The sequence below is a fragment of the Lonchura striata genome, chromosome 2, assembly GCF_046129695.1.
Source record: "Lonchura striata isolate bLonStr1 chromosome 2, bLonStr1.mat, whole genome shotgun sequence".
Taxonomy (NCBI): Eukaryota; Metazoa; Chordata; class Aves; order Passeriformes; family Estrildidae; genus Lonchura; species Lonchura striata.
The window spans coordinates 37,471,170-37,492,635 of NC_134604.1; the positions used below are offsets into that span (position 1 = coordinate 37,471,170).

A 21,466-nucleotide genomic window follows, 5' to 3' on the forward strand; every position below is an offset into this window, starting at 1 on the left:
ATTTATTTCTGAGGGCCTGTAACCAAGTGTGACAGCATTTTAAGACATGGAGAGACATGTTCTTACTCAGTTCAATGCTGCACAACAACACATTACAGGTAGGTGAGTGAAGCTGGTTTCTCAGATCTTGGTAAGGATCTGTGATTCTCCAGGAGAGACAAAACACATCCGAGTGAATGTGCAGATGTGTCCCGCCCCATTGTTCTATCTGAGATGGATAGCACCCAGGCAGAGAGCCATATTCCATCCCTATCTCCTACTCTGCGACTTATATTGTGCTGCTGCCCTTTCACATTGATCAAGGCCACCTGGCTGCACTCCAGGACTCAATTCAGCAAGCAGTGATCTTGAAAATATTTTGAATAGTAATGTGACAGGGCTGGCCAGTACCGGAGCAAAAGCAGCCAAGTTATGGCATCTGAAATTGGCCTGAACAGTTTTCCTGCTAGATCTTGTTTTAGTTAAAGTCAACTTTCCTCCCCCACCTCCCCACGCTATGGCAAATTTCCCAGGCAGATGTATTTTCTTTTCACCATATGACTTCATTCAGTTTTCCATGTGGCATGGTTTAACCTCAGACAGCAACCAAGCCCCACACAGCTGCTCACTCACTCCCCCATGGTGGGATGGGGGAGACAAACAGAAGAGTAAAACCAAGAAAACTTATGGGTTGAGACAATAACAGTTTATTAGGACAGACAAGGGAAAAACTTATAATCATGGTCATAATAATAAAAATAATTACAATATACAAAACAAGTGATGTACAATGCAATCGGCTCATACTTGCCAACCAATGCCCAGCCAGTTCCTGAGTAGGAGCTCCTGGCCAGCTTTCCTCACAGTTTATGCACTGAACATGATGCCATATGCTACAGAATATCCCTATGACCAGTTGGAGTCAGCTGATCTGCCTGTGTCCCTCCCAACTCCTAATGCCTTCCAGCCTTCTCACTGGCAGGGCGTGTAAAGATGAAAAGCCCTTGTCTTAGCATAAAGACTCTTTGGCAACAACTAAAACATCAGTGTGCTATTAATATTATTCTCATCCTAAATCCAATACACAGCACTGTACCAACTATTACTACAAAAACTGACTCTGTTCCAGCTGAAACCAGGACAGCACGAAAACACACTACTGTGGTAGTGCTGCACCTCATCTCAAATCTATTCCACAGCTTCTCCCAGAACATTAACCTCCATGTCCTGTAAATCCTATTAAAAGAAATGGAATCTTTAGGACTGATTTGTCCCAAGTGACCATTGTGTACATGTCACTTTTTAGCTCTATGACATTCTCCTGTTACACATATATGTGCATAGTACCAAAGTCACTCTAGACAAATGACACTATTGCCTTTAAGGACCATCCATCAAGGTGATGAGGGAGGTGACAAGAGCTTTGGTAGTTACTGACGGCACAGGTACTTTTGGCGCTCATACAAAAGCAAATATGAGAAGACTAATGCTTTAGAAGAGAAGGCTTTTCAATTCACAAGAAAAAAGTCACAACGATAGCTTCCCAAAGAGGGAAGAATTTTTTCAGAAACCTAGGACCTTGATCTAATTCATGCTACAACAACAAATAAAAGACTTGAGAACTAATGAAACCAATAATTAGAGCACTTGTACATTATTTTGATTTGCAGTCAGTAGTTAACCAATAGAACTAAAACAAGTCACAATCTTTTCATTACTTGGATAATTTTAGAGAGGTATCTTCCAAAACTGAGTCCTTTTTCCTGTGATGCTTTTGTCTAGGTGTTGGTCTGATTCATTAAAATAAAAAATAATAACAGTTACTTAGCCAAGGTTGTCTACTTCTGAAAACTGTCAATTACCTTCTCTGCTCCTCATCCTATTAATAAAATCTGCATCAGTTAAAGTCTGCACTAACTACAGGATTGTTCATATTGTTCTGAGATCAGCTATAACACTGATTGTTTTGTCACTCTGCTGTGTGTGACACTGCAGAGAGACACTGTCTCACTGATGGTCCTGTAAGTCTGCCCACAGGACAAAGTTCTCAGAGACATCAAAAAGGATTGCACAGTCACATCTTATGCTCAAACTTATGTTTTCAATATGATGAGAACCTCAACTTCTTCCTGGCTTTCCTTTTGAGTGTACAATTCCTTTCAAATCCTTTATCAGTGAGAAGTCCTTAGTTAAATTTAGGCAGTCTCATTGAGACCATACATACATGTTTAGCTAAACATGTAGCATAAGTTACCTGTGATGACTGGAGACTGGCTGTAATAACAGTCTTATGCCCTCTCCTCCTAAATCAGGAAGGCTCCAGACTTTAAAGAAGAAATACTTTGTCATTGAAATCTTTAAGGATTTAACCTGTCCTATATATTTATACACCTTTCTTCCCTGTCTTTTATCTAAGTTTTCTTCTCTCTGTTCTACCTTTTGCACCTCCTCCCCCTCCCAGCATAACATATTCACAAGTCAGCTACTGGAATCTCAGTTCCACATGTTATGCCAAGCCAGTTAATCTACAAGGACAGAAAGATGCATTTAAAGAGAAGTTTCCCCTTTAAAATATTTAGATTAATGCCATATTTGTTCTCAAACAGAATGGGGTTGTATTCAGTTTGATAAGTTGACAGTAATGTCAGAAAAATGAGAGCAAGAATGGGCATATGGTCTGAAGGTCACTCAAACTGGTTACACAGTCAAGTTTCCCTCTTCCAGGATACACTATTACAGAAGTGGAGAGACAAAGGAAATTTTTTCAATATTTTATTATCTGGGGCTTCTCACAGCAGAGAAAAATAATTTCTATAGAAGTCCCCACGAATTAAAACACATTATTACTCACATTCTATAGACAAAAGCATGCTATGGCACAAAGAGCACTTGCTTTATTTTTTAAAGCTGTCACGTCCCTGAAGCTCTTATTGCTTTAGCATTTCAAAAATTATGCCAAAAGTCACACACTGCAGTTGTGTAAGATTTGACTTTAAAAGTTAGGTCTTAGAGCTGCTTTTTCTCACTCCTTCTTGTTGCAAAATACCTTACAGAAAATAACAGCAAAATCACTTCCACTATGATTTCACTCTGCCGAATTCCAAGGGTCTTGAGAAAGCAAATCCCTGCTCCTTCAGAGTTTGATGGGTATGAAGCTATGTGGTCACTGCACTATATACCTGAAGTATGAGACATTATTGGTTTGTTTATCCCAACCATCTTTTACCCAACACCTTCGGACCATTTTCTGAACCTCTAATAAAAAAAGGTTCAATTGCATACAGATAACTCAATTAAAAACACTGTAAAACTGATGGCAACTGGGTTAACAGGATAAGGATTTCTTTAATATCAGTTTTATGGATTTTTTATAATTAAATTAATAAGGATAAAAAGAAATATGGTGAGAAAGCAACCAGAGAGTGGGAGAACAGAACAGCTTCATCAGCTAAAAATTACAGAAATTGCAGGTCAGTAGACAGCCAAGCTGTGTACCAAATGGTCTACCCATACTTCTACATTTGGATATTTTGTAGTCATGTTTCTGTAATTACCTCTTCTGCACTCACTGAGAAACACATATCAGTTCCACCTTTCACCACAAGGACACTTGTATGTCCTGCAATTTCAAACTAAAAAAATCTGCCTAATTTTATGCAAAATGCATAGTGGTCTGAATACTTTTCATGTCACGAATAACAACTTGCAGTAACTAAAACAAAACAAATTTAAAAATAAGTCAGCTTTCTTAAAACTGCTGATGATGCTTAACAGGATTTGAGCTCCACTAATATGACTTGTTTTCAAGCTCTGTAAATTTGGAAATGCTGTCATAAGTAGTTCTGCAGTGCCTTGTAAAAATAAGTCAATTAGGAAGAAGACTCTGCCGTTAAGGGCTATAAAATGATGGTGAGCAACAAGATGGCATAAAAATGAAATGTCTGATATTTTAGTTTGACCTGTGGCTTATTAATGGCTGAAGTTCCTGAAGTTAAGGAGCTTTCACTCCTCTCCTCTTGAAGAGTCAGTGTTACAAATATCCTCCATCAGATTAAAAGGGGAGGAAAAAAAAGATGATGAGTTAATGCTGATGATCAAAAGGTTCCAAAATGATTACATCAGCCTTGGAATTTCCCTGAAACATACATATTTTGGTGGTAGAGACAGGCTTTTTGACCAGATTGAACTTCCATGATTCTCAGTCCATTAAGCCTCACAAAGTTTAATTCTCCTATTTTTCACCACCATTTCCTTTCCTCCTGATCAGTTGTCTGAAAGACTAATTAGGGTCATTATTTACAGACCTACTGAAAAACCCTAAAAACTAGTGAAAACCCAGGAATTTGAAAACTATATATAAACCGTTTGCTGTTTATATCTATTTAAGGAAAATAGAGAAGCCTTTATAGAAAGGCAAGGGGACTCTTAATTTTCTAAGGTAGGTGAATAAAGTGAACATCCTTCCTTTCAGCATTTTCTTTTACTTTAGTTTATAAGCAGAGAGGGGGGAAATAAGCAATTCAACTAATCATTGCATAGATCTGCCATGAGCTCCCAGTCACTCTGGACCTGCAGAATAGTCCTCCTTTCTTTAAAGAAAGTCTGTGTATGTCCTGTTTTCCCTCGTAACCTGCCTTTGCATCCTAAAAAAGCTCCTCTTTTCTCTACCTGTGTGCCTACCCGTTCAAAATTATTCTCCCTCCCTCATTCCAGCATCAGCAAATCCTTTTCCTCATGGAAATCTAGGTGCTTTCTTGAGTCCTTAAATTGTCCTAACTGTTACATCAAAATTAGCTTGGATGGATTTATTTCTAACTAGATCTCCCTCATTTACACTATAATCACACATCTTGCATGATTTAGGTATATATAGCCATATATTAGCCAATTAAGAAACAGAGCAAAAGGCAGTTCTTGTCCCAGGAACCTTAAAAGGTTAGAAGATGAATGATGGGGAGGAAAAAGCATCAATTGTTTTCTTTCAAAACAGGGAGGAGAGATTTGTAGGACCATATTTAGACTGCATTTTGTACGACTGACCTGACAAGACATCACTGAGTGACCCAGACCCAGACTGTCCGTTAGCTACACTTACCAGACAGCTAGGAAAGAGAAGTGAACACAACACCAAAGCAGGCGGTCTTGATGCTCTCTACTGAGTTAGAAATCCTTCTGAAGGTTAGACAGCAACTCCCTAGTGGAGCTGGGAATTAGCTGACTGCTGGAGTTTAAAATAATCAAGGAACCTTAGTCAAAGAACATTTTTTTGCCTTAGAGATAGATCCTTAGTATACTTGGAGACTATTTCTGTCATGACAGTAAAGCTCATTCCACAACTCAGCTCTTACAAAGTGCAACAGTAAAACACAATTTCTAAACAACACAGAACTTCAACTATAAAAAATACCTTTATAAATACATGCTCTGAATGAAAACAGATTTATGCAGATTCTTTATATATTTTTTCACTGCATTCTACAGTTGCTGCCTTTAGCCAGTAAGGGCTGTACTTTACTTTCTGAATTCCCCATGAGCAAATGCAGGGAGGCTCAACTACCTCAACTAGTTCCTTCACTAGTGCTGTACTTTCATCTTTCACAATAAGCCAGAAGAAGTGATTAGGCACCAGTATGCCCTTTTAGGCTTTAAGATAATGTAGTGACACTTGTTCTAAAAAGTTGTTATTTCAAAGAAAAAGAAGAAAAATATACTCTACGCAAAGCAGAGGGATTTAACTGGTTCTCTCCTTGTAACTTGTAATCCATTACAGAAACCAGAGAAAGCCCAGCCTTTCAAAAGCTATATGGAACTTTTTAACACTGAAATTGAGCTACTATCCAGCTGTGCAATTACTGCAGTACTATCCAGCTCTGCACATCTCCAGGGGGTTTGCCTCTAAAAGGCTGAGCAAAGGCACGATTCATCAGGCTGTGCTGATTCACACCATCCCCCCTACTCTACTATCTGGATTCATCTGCAGGCACATCTATGGAAAAAATGATCACAGGATAAGACCCTTCTGCTTTCAAGCTTTTCTATGTCAGTGCATCTCCTGAGCCTAAGGTGGTTTGCCTAATAAGAAATTCTTAAGACTTCTTTTTAATGTACTTGCCCAGTCCCCATGTAAACCTAATTCATTCCACACTCTTTGACAAGGAATTCCCTGTGTTTCTTACCTACTACATGAAGATTCATCATCTTATGTTTGCTCTGAAATCTTATTGACTATATTTGATGGCCAAAAACTCTTGATACTGGCAGAAACTGTGGTCAGGCTCCACCCACTCATTCTTCCAGCATTATGCATAATTTTGCAGACTGTGGCTATATTCCCCTGAAATCTATCTTTTTCATGCTAAAGAGTCCCTACATAGTCAGTCACCCCATGTTTGGAAGCTTCTCCATGCTTTTGATCATCTTTGCCATTCCTTCTTGAACCCTGGCCAGTGTTATGTCTGAGTGATGAAGACCAGACCTGCACAGAGGATTGAAGTCCTGGTAGCACCACAGAAACACCCAGCAGCTGCACAGTCATCTCCTTGGCTTTATTCTCTACTCCACTCCTAATAATTTTTCTCTTTATTGCTGCTGAGCTGATGTCTTCATGGAAATAGTTATCATGACTCCAAAGTGTTATTCTTGGGCTGCCATGGTCCCATCATTGCCAGCCATGTGTATTTGGCTTGTCACCAAATACATTAAACATCAGCACATACCCACATGCATACATCCACTGGTATTTTTAACCAGGTCTAAAAATAGGTTTGCAAGTGTCATATATTTTACATATTTGAACAAGCTAAAAGAACTTTTCATTAAACAGATCAATATGGCAGTCACAAAATAATGGAATTAATCCTATCCAAGACTGAAATTTTGTACCATAACAAAACCACTACCAGTCACTGTGAGCACATTCTTGGGATTTTGCCTATTCCTATTTGGTGACAATTTAAACTGTAAGCATGGGAACATTACACCCTCTGACTAATATAGACACAACTTTACCATTACTCTCAAATATGCAAATAAATTACTGTATAATAACTATAGAGACTTACAGAATCTTTGAAGACAGAAGAAATCTTAGAAGTAATCTAGACCTGCTCTAAGAATTGTTAGAGAAAGCAGGCTGCTCATGGCCATGTTCAGTAGTTTTTATGCATCTCCAAGGCTGGAACTAGATGATCTTTAAGGTCCCTTCCAGCCCAAACCATTCTATGATATAATCAGCAGGTCTGCTTGTGAAAAAAATATAAATAGCAATATTTTTTGCTGCTCCCATTAATTGCCACCTTTGGACAAAACCGCAAACCCATGTCAGTTTGACAAGAGGGACACAGCCGGTTAGGAGCCAACTGCCCACACAGCTGATAGACATGTGTGGCAAGACACTGCCCTGAAATAAGCTTCAGACAGGCTGGGCAGGTTAAATACTGGCTTCTCTTAGCTGGGGCAGGGATGGGAGGAGAAGGGGAATGCCAAAGAAAGAAGGAGTTTGTGAAACAGAATGGGAGTTTCCTTGTTAATTCACCCTCACTCACAGCCCTGGAATATAAAGTAGAGATGGCCCAACCTTCATCCCTCCAACAACAGCCTTGAGCCGTGCTGCTGGTCACCTATGCTGCCAGTCACCAAGGCTTAGCTGAGCTTAGAGGGATCATCAGGCATAACGTGGCCTTGCTCACAGCCAGGCTGAGTGAATACCTGCAGGAAAGGTGCTAAGTTGTTCCCAGAGAGGAAGCTGCACTGTGCTGGATGCAGCACTTGGAGTGAGCAGCGCTGACAGATACACTACCCTGTGTGGGAAATGCCTCTCCAGCCAAACACTTAGCTGAACTGAACTGCTAGAAATAACAGTGGGGCTGCAAGTGAGAAACAAAAGCAGAAACAGGGTACTAAGGACTCCACTGATATCTAAAAATCATTTCCCATGTGTTTTCAGCTGCCTGTCTCTTTCAAAGAACACACATAAATTCTTCCCTGAAAGCACCAGTTACACTGAAGCATGACATAGGATAACATAATCAGAGCTCAGCTGGATCCTATTTCCTATATAAATTTTGCTAGTCAGCTGGGGATGATCCATTGGGAAGAAATGTACATTTTTTCCAAAGATCTAATGAGATCTGAGGCTCCATTTCTTAAAACATCTCTCAAAGGGCAGTATCAAAAACATTTAAAAACACTGACAAATGAAATGAGCCATTAGATACTGTTTTCCTCCTTTTTTTTCTTTGATAGGTGATAAAATGTAATACACACAAGTGTGTCAGAAAATGTATCCAAAGCATGGTTTCATTTCACCCTGATGGGTGTAATTCTGTTATTTCTTCTTACATTTGAATTAGGCAAGTCATTCTTTAGAACTTAAGCCAGACAATTGCCTGAATATAAACTACTACATACACCCTAGTCTGGGTAGTTTTCATTTTTTCTTAATTCATAATTTCTTATAAATATTTGTTGACTTAGCACTAGCTCTTGTGTCAACTTTTGTTAAAATATACGGTGAGATTTTCTACAAGGTTGTCACCTCCATCTTTCAACTAATAATGTTATTAACATAATGAAATATTAAGTAGACATGTTTTTAAAGTGACAGAAGGTCTATTATTCCTCAAGTCAACAGAAGGAGTATTCCCAGCCTTGAACAGGAGACAAAAGCTGAAAACTTTTACTTAGCAATGCTATAACTGATAACTATTCTCTAGAACAGAGAACAAGTGGATTAACATGATTTGGATCAAACAGTTCATCACATCACTTTAAGGAAATGACTTGGCACATCTTTAGCTAAAAAAGTTATTTTGCCAATTCCTGTAAGTATAAACTATCATTAGATATCAGTTACCAGACACAACCTGGCATATAACAACACGTCAATGCACCATCACAATCTCAGCAACACATAATGGCACAGAAATTATAAAATCCTCTTCAAGCAGACATGGCACATTCTGGTGCATATGTGCTGGGAAGTATGGGATGCTTTTAAAGAAATATTCTTTCTTAACAAATTTTTGGATTAAGGAATTGCTGCTTTTTTTGGAAATTGCACCAAGAAAGTTTCATTTGCCATGCTTGTTAATAACAGGACACAATTAGCATAATCCCCTTAACCTATTATAAAAGGAAAACATCAAATAACAGAAATTATAAAAATGCCTTTAATTAAAAATGTTGCTTTTTTCAAACCAGTCACAGCTAAGCTGAGGAGACACTCAGCTGACACAGTGTAAGTGAAATCCTTGAGGGAAAGCCCTGTGCCGTCAGGCTGGCACCAGCCACTTGGCAAAGCACAGCAAAGCACCACAGCTTTGACTCTGAAATGTGCGTGGGTGTCTGTGGCATTTTCCTTCAGGAAATGGCACTTACAGTGTGTCTAATGAATAAGGGAATATGTTAAATTTATGACAGGAGATAGTCCTTAAAGCTGCTTGTTGCAGTGAAGAGCACAAACTGCCCACTGATTTATTTTAATTTCATATAACATGAGGAGGCTTTTTGGAGGCTGTAGGTGTACTTATTATCACTGACAGTACAGTAAAATCCTCACAGCAGACACTTGAGCAATACCCAAAACAGCCCATAAACTATGAAACTCCTCCTCTCCCCCAAATCCCCCTTCAACACTGAAAGAAGTTGTTGTCACCTCCAACAAGTGCCTTTTTCTCCAATAGATATAAAGACACTAATATGTTTATTTGGACCCACAGATATTCCAGTCTGTCTCCCCAGCAGAGAAGCATTCTCTCTTATTCATGACCATGGTGTTCACTAGAGAACTTTAAGTTTTATTAATATTTTTTCTTAAAAATTTTCTGACTCCAGGAAAGTCACAAAGCTAAGCAGTCAGCCACTCATTATCAGCTTCTATATGCAGAATAGGCTCCCTTTAAATTACTAAGAACACAGTAATGCTTTCTGTAAACCATTGTCCAAATTTTACCCTCTGTAGATGGTCAAACATTTCCAATCAAACCTTGGTTTATCAAGGATAATGAGATCATAAGATAAAAAAAATTAAAATTAAAAACCACATCCAAATGCTGAAAGTTTAGGGCATATGTGGGCACATATATATAAATAAAATGCAGTACTTCAGGCAAGTCAGAGTTAAGCTTTCTAACATGTCCATCTCTTTTCCCAGTTTCCCTGCCAGAAACTGCACTCTGCCAAGATGTGAATTTGTGTCTTTACAGGACGGAGTGAGACCATGGCATGTTACAGCAAATATACCCTAATCTGGGAACCCAGCCAAGGGAAGATAAAGAAATCTGGAGACATACAAATGCAAAGAAGGGGTTGGGAGAGCATTTACAAGTGATATTTTTTGCTTTTGGACAGTATTCTTAACCATGTAAATTCTTTGAGAATCAATTAGTACTTTTCTATTAAAGAGTTAAATTAACTTTTTTTTTTTAAGAGGTGTTATATTTTATATTTTATTCATTAACTAGTCAATGTTATTGTTCATATTTCTCAAGGGAAAACTTGCTTTAAAAAGTAGCCAGGAATGTTATGTCTTCTCTTTCCTTTGACTTCCCTGCTTCTTTGTCAAACCCGCTGAAGGCACTGCATGCCTGGAAGACAACCTGGTTTTTTCCAGTTGTTTCAGTTGATCTAATGAAAGATATTACTGCTTCTTAGAAAACCACTCTCTTATGAAATACTATATCATTATAACGTATTTTGGTTTTATCTGCTACAAATGCTACAAACTATATTAATAAGAGTCATGGTATCCTTTTTGAAACAAGCTCTGACACTTTGTCCCCATTTTGAGAGAAAAAAGCTTTAAAAAAGAGAAAGAGGAAGAAGAGGAACATGCCAGAGCTGCAGAAATGTGGGTTATAATATCAGTGAAACGAAATACACACTGCACCCTGCCCATCAGCTGCTGCATTACATACCAAAGAGCTATTTATTGCTGTCACAGCACAGTCTGCTCCATGTACCACAATGCAATCTCTTTTTCATTTTGGAAAGTGATTTCCAGGCTATGAATTCCCCCCTACAGTTTCTCTTCACAGCACTTCAGTTAATACTGAGATAATTGAGTCCTTTGTCTCAAAGAAATGCCACATTCAGCATGTAGCAGCCACCATTTCAAGTCTCAAAATTGGGATGCACTGGTAATTAATTTGCTTTGCTGTATCTTAAACTTTATAGTACATTATATTTAAAGCATTTCTGCCTCATTGCCTTTTGCAATTTAAGGACCTGATAAAAGGGAAAAAATGGGTTTTAATTGCAAATTAATTTAGTGGACTGACACTCACAAAAGGATGCCTTAATATTAAACATGGACTACACTGGCAGTCTACCTCCATTTCCAGTAGGAACTTGCCTCCACCTTTGTGTTTTGCACTGGGGTATCCAAACTTTGAGGCATAACACCACGAGGTTCAAAGTTGAGTATAGAGCTGGAATTAGCACGTATTTTTGTGTGTGGTTAATATGAAATGAGTAGCCATAAATATTTTAAACCAAGCTCTTCTGTTCACAGCAGATAGCAAAATATCTGTTTGGAGAAGCTGTGGAAACTTGCTGTTGGCCAGTTCTTATGACATATGCTTTCAGTGAAAGCTCTGAGTTTTGGTTTGACTTGTTTTTTTAAAGGAGAAAGTCAACTTTTTCAAGGCTACCACATACACCTGAATACTATTTTTGCACTTGATAACTGTAAAAGTGGTTGGTGGCAGATTTGTATTATTAATATTTATGATTTAAAGGTGTCCTTCTCTAGGGGAGAACTGGGACAAAAGACAGCTGTGGTTGCAAAATGCCCCTTAAAAATTCTTGGATCACAAACTATTTCCTTATGGTGAAACTCGAATTTTCCAGCTCATATTTGATGCATCTGAGAAATGATGCATATACAAAAGGACAGGATTGAGCAACTGGATGAAGTGGCACATGAATGCAAAGCTGAGTTGCAAGGGATTGTAGGGAACTGATGATAAAATCTGGGATGTAGGATTTGCCTCCCACATCCAAGACCAGCATTGATTTTAATGCATTTTGGAATGGAAAGCCATTTTGGAACAGGTAACTCTTGTTTCAAGGATGACTGAAATTTGCAGCTGGCAAAAGGTGGAGTAAATATACTAAGAGAAAGAATGAGAAAAAATACTGCAATAAAGGAGATGGGATATCCTAACTCAAACTTCAAAGCTCATATTTTGCCAAAAAGCAGTTATATAATGTTTGTTGTGAAAATAGGAAAACTCATTTGACCATGTTATTTTATCACAATGACATTTGCAATGGTGTAGGAGTTTTAATCAACTCCCACAGAATTAAGTGCTGAACTCAGCACAAGTTCTGAACGAGCAATGGCCCCTCTCTCCCCTCCAATCCAAGCACCAGTAGAAATGAGCAGACAGGTAGAAGAGGCCAAGGAATAAAGTGCAATACAGTGACAGGTCAGCCACCACCATTACTGGTGTCTTCATACAAAAGAGAGCTACACTTTAAATCATATCAGAGCCCAAACCAACAAGACTGCAATTGCAAAGCAACCCTGCTTCTGTATCTCAAGGAAACACTAGAAGTGGAGAAGGTGCAGGAAGCAAAGGACCAGAAAAATAACAATGTCTCAAAAATCAGATTTAATACAACAGGTAATCAAATAGAAGGTTCAAAGGTGCCATGTTCATTTTCTGTACATATTTGTACATATTTTGTGTACGAATTTACACACAAACAGGCAACAACTAAAATGCACACACATTTCCTAGTAGAGGCTCTTGTGCTGAAATGAGGAAAAAAGCTAAAAAGAGAAAGGAAAAAACTGAAAACAAAGGAAAAAAACCTACTAACTTATGTAATCATCACAATGTTGAGCTTCATTTTCACAAATAGTACAAAAAGAGCCCATGAAAGGTTGAAGCTGAAAACTGCAGAATATTACAACCCCAAGGTTGTAATATAACTTCTGTATAGAAATTATTCTGAGAAACTATGAAGCGTCATGAAGGACTTGGGAGCATGTAAAGATAACTGTTCCTTCTGACCATAAAATTTATAAATACCTACAGTTCCTACAGAGGTTTTTCCAATTTTTTTATAATGTTCTAAAGCTGAAAGATTTTTCCTAATTAACTATGGCAATTTTTATAATCTGTTAGAAAAGGATCCCAAAAATAACCATTTCAAATCTACTTTTAAGAAATTTTAACCAATAATTTTTAGTTAAATTGTGGTAACTCAAAATTCCAAATCTGAAATGTGTCTGTTTTTTTTCTTCTGTTCCCAAGGGAGAGTAACAATAAACTGGGAACAAAGTTAGACATTTGGCAGGGATTCTTCAGCAGAATTTGGATGGCATCTAAGAGAAACTATTGCCCCAGGGAAGTGCAGATATGCATGAAGAGCTAGTATTTTGATGTGAACTCTTGTATTTCTCTAGAAATCATGCTCACACAAAGGAACCTGAAAATCCATCCAAACTTTGTATGTTCAGTGCTTGAAGCAGCTGTGTACCTCTGCACAGAAACTATATAAGAATGAGTCTTCCCTAAGCAGATATTAACAGAAAAATGTTAATACTCCAGAACAGCAACTTTGCCTCCTTAAGTAGGCAAACACAGAACACAGTGATTACAAAACCATAAAATGCCTGGCAGTGCACTAAAATACATGTCCTAGAGCTCTTCACTCTTATAATTCTGTTTTCAAAGTGAAGAGCTTTTTGCTTTCTTTCACTACATTCATTCTGATTCTATCAGCTGCTATGTGCTAATGTGCTCCACAGGTTTCACTCCTGTAGCTCCTAACAGTGCTGAAAATGTCTGAGGCATGACAAGAAATCCTGCAACATTGTGTTCTTGGATCACTTCTTAACAACAACATCCAGTGCATAATGTGTCAAAGGATAAAAATAAATTTACATCACTGAGTCGTGTCATTTTCTATAATCATTACATGATTAAAAAGTGCCTGGGATATGCAAAAAGGTGGAAGTTTAAAATATCAGGATGCAACAAATATCAGGATGCATCAAGAAAGGACTTCTGTGTAGGAGAAAATTTCCTTCTATGTAGCTTTCTCATCCAAATATCTCTTTTCCCCTCTAGACATAAAATTCATTAACTGTTCAAATTGGATTTGACTCAAGTTACACTGTTTTTGGTAATAAATCAGCTGGAGTTCAACTAATGTTAAACAATTTGGGTCTGGAGCCAAAAATTCAGATGTGTTCACCTTCAGCATTAGTTCTTTAATCAGTAAACTAAATTTGTTCTCCTTTTTCTTCAGTCTTTTAATCCTGTCTTTTATTGAGCTTTTTTTCAGTAATAAATAAAATAAATCATGAGTGTTAATGGCAATGAACAATAAAATTAGTGTTCTTTAAGTACAATCTGGCTCATTATATTGTTAAGGCATATTAACTTCCCAATAATGTAACTATATCATTTAATTACTAATGTCAAATTATATTAAAAGGAAACACAATTAAACCTTTTTCTTGCTCAGTTCTGCTGCCTTCCTCAGAAGTGTAAGTAAGATTCCCTGACAATACAAAAATTATTAGTCACAAAATCTATCAGTGGAAAATAACACCTATCTCATCTCTATCCTGTTCTTCCAAAACCACACACAGATTTTGCTGGAACAACTGACAGCACCACGTCATTAACACCTTTACACCCTGCCAGGAATCTGATGGAATAACTAAACACAAAAAAATATTACTATGGAGTGGAAAAGGCCCAAATCAAACAGAGCTTGAGGTAATAGCAAAAGAGTTGACCAAATGTTCACTACCAGTGAGTAGATATTTTTAAAGAAGCTCAGTAACACAGTGAACCTGGGAAAACCTTGTCAATTCCTGTGGACAGACTTTGTAGTCTTATTATTCTTTCTCATCATCTTCTGTTCCACACGACTCCAGTCAGAATCAAGTTCCACTAACAATACAGTAAATACTGACTGAATGATCCACTATTTTAATACATCTAAAACTGTTCTCAGGGTTACTGAATATAAAATATTGCCTCTTTGCTAGATCCTACATTTGATGAGAAGTTCCAGGTAAGCACAGGAATGTACAGCCTTAGGATGCTTCAGGCATGCCCTAAATCAGGAACTGCAAGAGCTTAACACAGTCATGGCGATACTCCTGACAAATTCTCCCAGACCAGAATGTTCAGATCATTCTTCCTTCAGAGGCACTTAAAAGGTATGTCATTTTCTTCTTCTGGTCAACATGAGAAAAATCCTTAGTCAGGCTCCAAAATCCCAAACAGCTGCCTTACTTTTTTTTTTTTTGTTGTTGTTGTTGTTTTTCTGTTTAAAAGCAAGTAATTTGGGGTGTGTACTGTTTGCTCTCTCAGGTCTTACTCCATAGGGAGTTAAATAAGATCCATGCTTCCATTCATTTGCCATGCTCTGGAAAATTGTTGTTTTTAACTGAAAAATGGTTGGTTTGTTTTTCCCTCCTGAAAATTCCTGCTCCAAAGCTGGACCTTCCAGAAAAAAGTACTGTGACAATATGTGACAGAAATTCCCATCATGCCATGATTCCAAATAAGGTCGCCTGAATCCTGAATGACTCAGTTAGCAAGCATAACCTCATCTGTAGCAGAAAAAAAAAAAATGAAGCAAATATATATATTTTCTGATGAGATCTGGAGTTTATTAGGGGGAAGCACATCAGTACTACATAATCTGTCTGTTCTGGCTCTATCTGGACAGTTCCTGCACATATCACCACCTCCTGCTGCTATGACGTTTAGTAATCTATGGGACAGAACTCTCAGATTTAATGGGTGGTATTCAAGTGCTCTTATGGCATACCCACAATAAATATCACAGTGCTCAGAACAAGCCTTGAAAATGTCTCTAGGAACATACACAACTACACAGCAGGATGATGTCACTACTAGATAAAAATTATACAAATTACTGCAGAACAGCATCAGTGTTCTAAACACGGTGCCACATCAATTTGTTCCACCAACACACTGCAACATAACAGCAATGTTTCACTGCCTCAAGGCATGCAGATCACCTCAACACCTCTGAGTGCTGTGTATTTGTTTTCCACAAAAACAAGCTGCATGGCTTCTGAAGCCTGTTATTCCTGCATCATCAATATCACTTTCTGTCTCACACCCTCAAGTTTGTCTAGTGAATGAGACACATTGTCTTGATACACTGCCATGTCTTTTTTCACTGCTGTCAAGTTGTTGGAGACAAGGCATGGCCCATGGCCTCTCTTTTTCCCTCCAGAGGTGCCAGATGAAATGTCAGCTTTCAAACTAAACAAGCAGTAGTACTTGAGGCAGCAGCAAGGGCAGAAGAGACATAAGGCTGATAGATGACAATGCTGAGGACAAACCAGACAGTAAGTGGGACAAAAAATACCTTGAAAAAATTTTGTTGTAAATACTAAGCCAACAAGTACTTCTAAGCTAAAGGAAAAATAGGTGACAACAAGTACTAAGAGAAGCAGAACAAAACAGGTATTTAGAGGGGATGACCAGTAACTAGATCAGCTTTTTAGCTCATCTATGCATCTCACAGCTCTGACTTATGCATGAGCCACAGCAGGACCCTCGATTTACTGCAGGGTTTAAACACCCACCAGCTCAGCTTGAGGAAGCCACAGAGGAAGACAGGCTGACTCAGCTCTGTACCACAGGGCTAAACCAACCTGCACATGTGCAATCACCACAGATCATCCACTGTAAACACATCCTAACTTGGGCACCCAAGTCCTGACTGTCCAGCTAAGCCCTGTTCCACAGCCACAGGTTTTTCAGAGGTATGGAATGTTCTGTTAACACAATAGGTGCTGACTTAAGCAGTCACACATCAGCACAAGGACAGCAATTGCATAATCACAAACCCATTTTTAGGAAGATCTATGATAACTGCTCCCCTGTTCACAATACCCATGACACATGGCAAAAGATGGAATGAAAAATCAAATTAGAAACGTTTACATGGGAAAAATCACAACCAATTGCCAATGAACTAAACTACCTACCTCTGAGGCAGTGAGATAGATATACTCTTTACAATTAATGAAGAGAAAAAGGCATGCTTGGGGCCCAGCTTGTCTTATTCTAAACTACACATATAAACAGGTCAGAGGTCTACAAAGGGAGCTATGGGAATCATTTCAGAAGAAAATGTGTGCTCCAAAGGCATCTGAGGGCACATGACAGCAATACCAGTGTCTGTGTATCTCTTTTCTGTGATGAATGTGAAAGTTAAGCACTATAGAGTTATTAATACCAGCACAACATGGATAAGAAATAGGAGATCTCAGATTTGCATTGGAAAAGGATATGGATGCTTATATAACAGAAAGGAAATTTGTGGTTTTATCCAAATCTGCGTTCTGAGGGGGGCAAATTCTCAACTGTTCTAAGTTCAGACAGCACCATTTTGTTTGAATGGAGCATGAAATAGAGGGTCTAGATTACCAGTTGGTTTGCAAAGGTCTCAGAGCTACTGAGCTGTAGTAGGTGCTGAGCTACTGTAGCTTCTTCCTCTCTTACCTACTTTTTCTGTCCTACATTTTCCATTATTTAAATAATTGATTTTAAAAAACAAATAACAGTACTGTCTGAAAATCTACTAAGTAGCAGCTCTTATGCAAAGCATTATTTCTAAAATGACTGGATTTTCCGAAAGCTGATTCTTTCAGCTTATTTTATTTGAAATCTAAAATTGCATATACTGGGATATGGGCAAATAAATCACTTCCCATCAACAGCAGCTTCTCATCAGGAGTTGAAAATACTATTACCCCTTTTCTTTTGACATAGAGTTGCTTTCCCAACCTACAAAACAAGGAATTCTACTACATTTTCGAAGTATCAGTCAGAAACATTGTTAAATTACTTGACCCAAAACAACTTTCAGAATTGGCTTGGCCAGCACAGATTGGCCAGCAATCTGTACTCCCTCTCCTGTCTTTACAGCTAGTGGCAGGAAATGTTCCTTCACCACATCTCCCAGATGCAGGCAGCTAAAGAAGTTGGAGTCATCCAGAGGAGAAATACTTCAACTAACCAGTCTTTCTCTGCATTTTATGGCATATCTGCACCTCTCTTGCATTCTTTTAATTTAGGCTTATAATTGAGTTCTCTGAATAAATCATCAAGTCTCTTTGGTGTCAGGTATAAACTGTCAGGAATGGGAGATGGTGATACAAAAGACAATTTTAATAAATAGGATAAAGGCTGAGAGAATAGGTCATGAAAAGAGATGAAATGACAGTATGTCTCATAAAACCTCCTCCAGTCTAATATCCTGTCTGCAGAAGCAGCCTTTAGAGCATGCTTAAGAAAGATAATAAGGAACGTGGCAAATATAATAATCCTTCCTCAAACAGTCAGCAGATTAGAGACTATTAATTGTCACAGGACTTAAGGGAATGAGTGAGAACAGGGCTCCATGGTACTGATGCAGCACCAAGGGCTGGGTAAATGGCTTGCATCTCAACAGCACATTTGACACTGGGAGAGATATCTCTGCTTAGCAAAACTGCTACAACAAATGGTCTCTGTAATGTGACAGTGTCCTGAATATCACACAGTCCAGCCTAGGCAGACCTTCCTTTCAGTGCAACTATAGATGCTGACATGGGAGAATAATGTAGAAATGCTAAAATAGAGCAATTCACACCACAGAGGTAATCAGAAAACTATAAAGATGCCACTTATTTTGGAAAAATCATTTAGCTAGTACCTCTCCATTCCACTTTTCCAAAGAGCCTTCTGTCACCTCCCATGCCGGAATGATGCTCATCAACAAAGAGTCATTCTGAGGCAGACCAGAGGCTAACCTGCCCCTGTCTGGCCAACACTTCAAGCAAGGAGAGAAAATCAGGGGGGATTATGGAACACATGAGCCTATGGCATTGCCCTCCCAGCCTTTGCCTACTGAAGTCTTGCAGAGGCAAGCATGTAGCCAGACTAGAAAGTTGAACAAATATGCATAGAGTTATTATCTCTGCATTGGTCTAATCCCTTTTAGGGTGACAAGCTCATTTGACTCAATTCCACAAACACACAAGCTGATATAAATTAACATGGAGAACATTTCTTCATAAGAAATGAACCAGACCCTGCTGTGTATCTGTCTTCCTTACAAGGAAATGCTATGCTGAGCAAGAACAAAGTCAGACACTACAGAATAAGGACAACTATCACTTGAGTATACAACTGTCACAGGGAGCACCAAATTGCCCTACTCCTCTGCAGGGAATTCTGGCTTACACCCCTGATCTGGACGACATTCAAAGAGCAATGGAAGAGCATGGAAGAACATGAAAGCAAACCTGTAATCACAGTGTACCACAGGCGTTAATTAACCTGGCTGCCATCCAAACTGCTGGCACCAAAATCCGCTTATCTGGGAGCTGCACATTTCAGCATTTCTGCAGACACTACTATGTACAGAGGCACTGCACTGCACAGGGGTAGCAGGCTACCCAAACCAAGAAAAAGAGGCAAAAATGGAGGAACGCTGAAAATTATTACAGTGCAATCAGAAGATCAGTTAGTAGTTGGAAAAACATGTTATTTGAAGAAATAGTACATCTGAATAAAGCAGGGATTGCATTGAGAATGTAATAAAAATAACTTGGAGAAAACAAGCATGAACAATCTCTAGTAAGAATACACCACAGTCAAGGAACAATTGTGCTGAAGCCAGAAAGTGAGAACAGTTCAAGTAAAGGCATTTGCCTCTGAAAAGGAATTGTGTTTCTACATACCTGTCCAGTCTCCTACTACTTTTAGGTGGACCCCAAACGTTGCTTTGGTATCTGTAGGGCACTAAAAATATTAAATATATTAAGCACCACTTCTAAGCAACAAAAAAAAAGTAACAAAATGCATTCAAAGTACAGTTGTTAAGACAGAACCTGATGTAAATAGGCCATTCCTAAACAGTCACACCAGCAGCTGTACCCTTAAAGAAGCAAGTCTATCATCAACACAGCTGGGGAAGCCAAGCATGCCTTGTATCCTTTCAGACTTAACCCTTTCTTCTGGTCACAGAGGAGTCTGGATGCTTGCCTGGGGGTGTGATTTGGAACAGAGAAGTCACTAAGCAGTACTCAGCAAGAATACCAACAACAGAATAGAACTACTCCTACTACTGACACATCATTAAAAATAAGGAGCTGCCCATCATTCTTACGGCATTTGAAAGACTTTTGATTCTTGAATGTCAAGGCTCACAGTCAAGCTGACCATTCTCATACAACTGATGCTTTCTTCTAAATGGAAACTGGAAGCAATTCACAAGACCTTACAGTTTGCAAAGGAAAAGCACCAGATTCCATGATATATCATAAAAATCACATTGCAGCCACCATTCTCTCACTCTATACATATGCCCTCACTTTAGGGCTATTTATTGTGACTATCAAATGTTATCACAATCTTATCCACACCATGGTATTTAAAAACCTCCAGTTAAGGACTAAAGACCCCCTCACTTTCATTCCTGGCTAGCTACAAGGACATTTCAAATGCACTGTTTGGACAACTTTTGCAGGTACACCAAATTATGCACACATAAACAGGACAAGCAACATTACTCAAGAAAAGATTCTTCAGTTTCCTTCTATAAATCAACACCATTGGTTTCTTTTTCATAAGAGATATTATTCCTGAGTTTTGATGCCTTTCTTAGAACCTGTTAATGATCAATCCAAGCTCTATCATAAAACCAATACCCAACAGACAATGTTCTGCCCCTTTTCTTTTATTTATTTTTTTTTTCCCTACTACTAAGGACAAATAGGAGTTTGAAGGAAGGGCTTAAATTCAAGGAACACATCTATATTATAAATAAAATGGGCCCAGGTAGAGAATCCATGCACCAAATACTCATGCACCACACTTAAGAAGACATTTCTTGCCTCTTTTCTGGACCTTTGCCATAAGTGTTCCCAAGATAATTGGTTCTGGGCAGTGTAAAATCACTGATCACAGGGCTGAGAATCAGTTTCTTTCAGTTCTGTATTTAGCAGCAGACACAGGCAAAAGGTTAGTATTATTTACATCTTGGAAAATCTAAACAGGGAATACAAAGTCCCAGCTCATCACTCCATTTTCCTGAGGGGGAAGAGCACTCCTTTTACAACTACTGATTACTATATAGACTTATGTAACTCCTTATTATCTTCCAGGTTTTCCTGTTAAAATGAAGTACAGAAACCCACAGTCCCAATTATTTCAGCAAGTCTTAGTCTCCAAAGAAAAGCAGCATCAAGGGAATGATGCAGACAAATACACAATGAGGCCAGTGTTTGCTAGGTCTCATTGCAGTATCTTTCATCAAAAATATCAAGACCAATTCTCCATATAAAAGCAAGTAAGCACTCTCTTAGGTGAGAAGATGTATACTGGCAGCAGAAAGGTCTGTTCCAGAGGCTTCTGTAGGATTTCTCACTCTGAGCTACCTCAGGGCTCTCTGTTTCACAGGAGGTGGACTGATTTTCTTAGTC

The 21,466-nt window shown here is 38.5% G+C and overlaps 1 protein-coding gene across 1 annotated transcript in view; it reads right to left on the minus strand.

Moving 5' to 3' along the window:
- NOX4 (NADPH oxidase 4) overlaps positions 1-21,466 on the minus strand; it is a 97,737-nt gene that overhangs the window by 38,292 nt on the left and 37,979 nt on the right. The window contains exon 12 of the mRNA XM_021545015.3: positions 19,724-19,784. Within this exon, the coding sequence (XP_021400690.2) occupies positions 19,724-19,784 (61 nt within the window). The remainder of the gene's footprint in view (positions 1-19,723; positions 19,785-21,466) is intronic.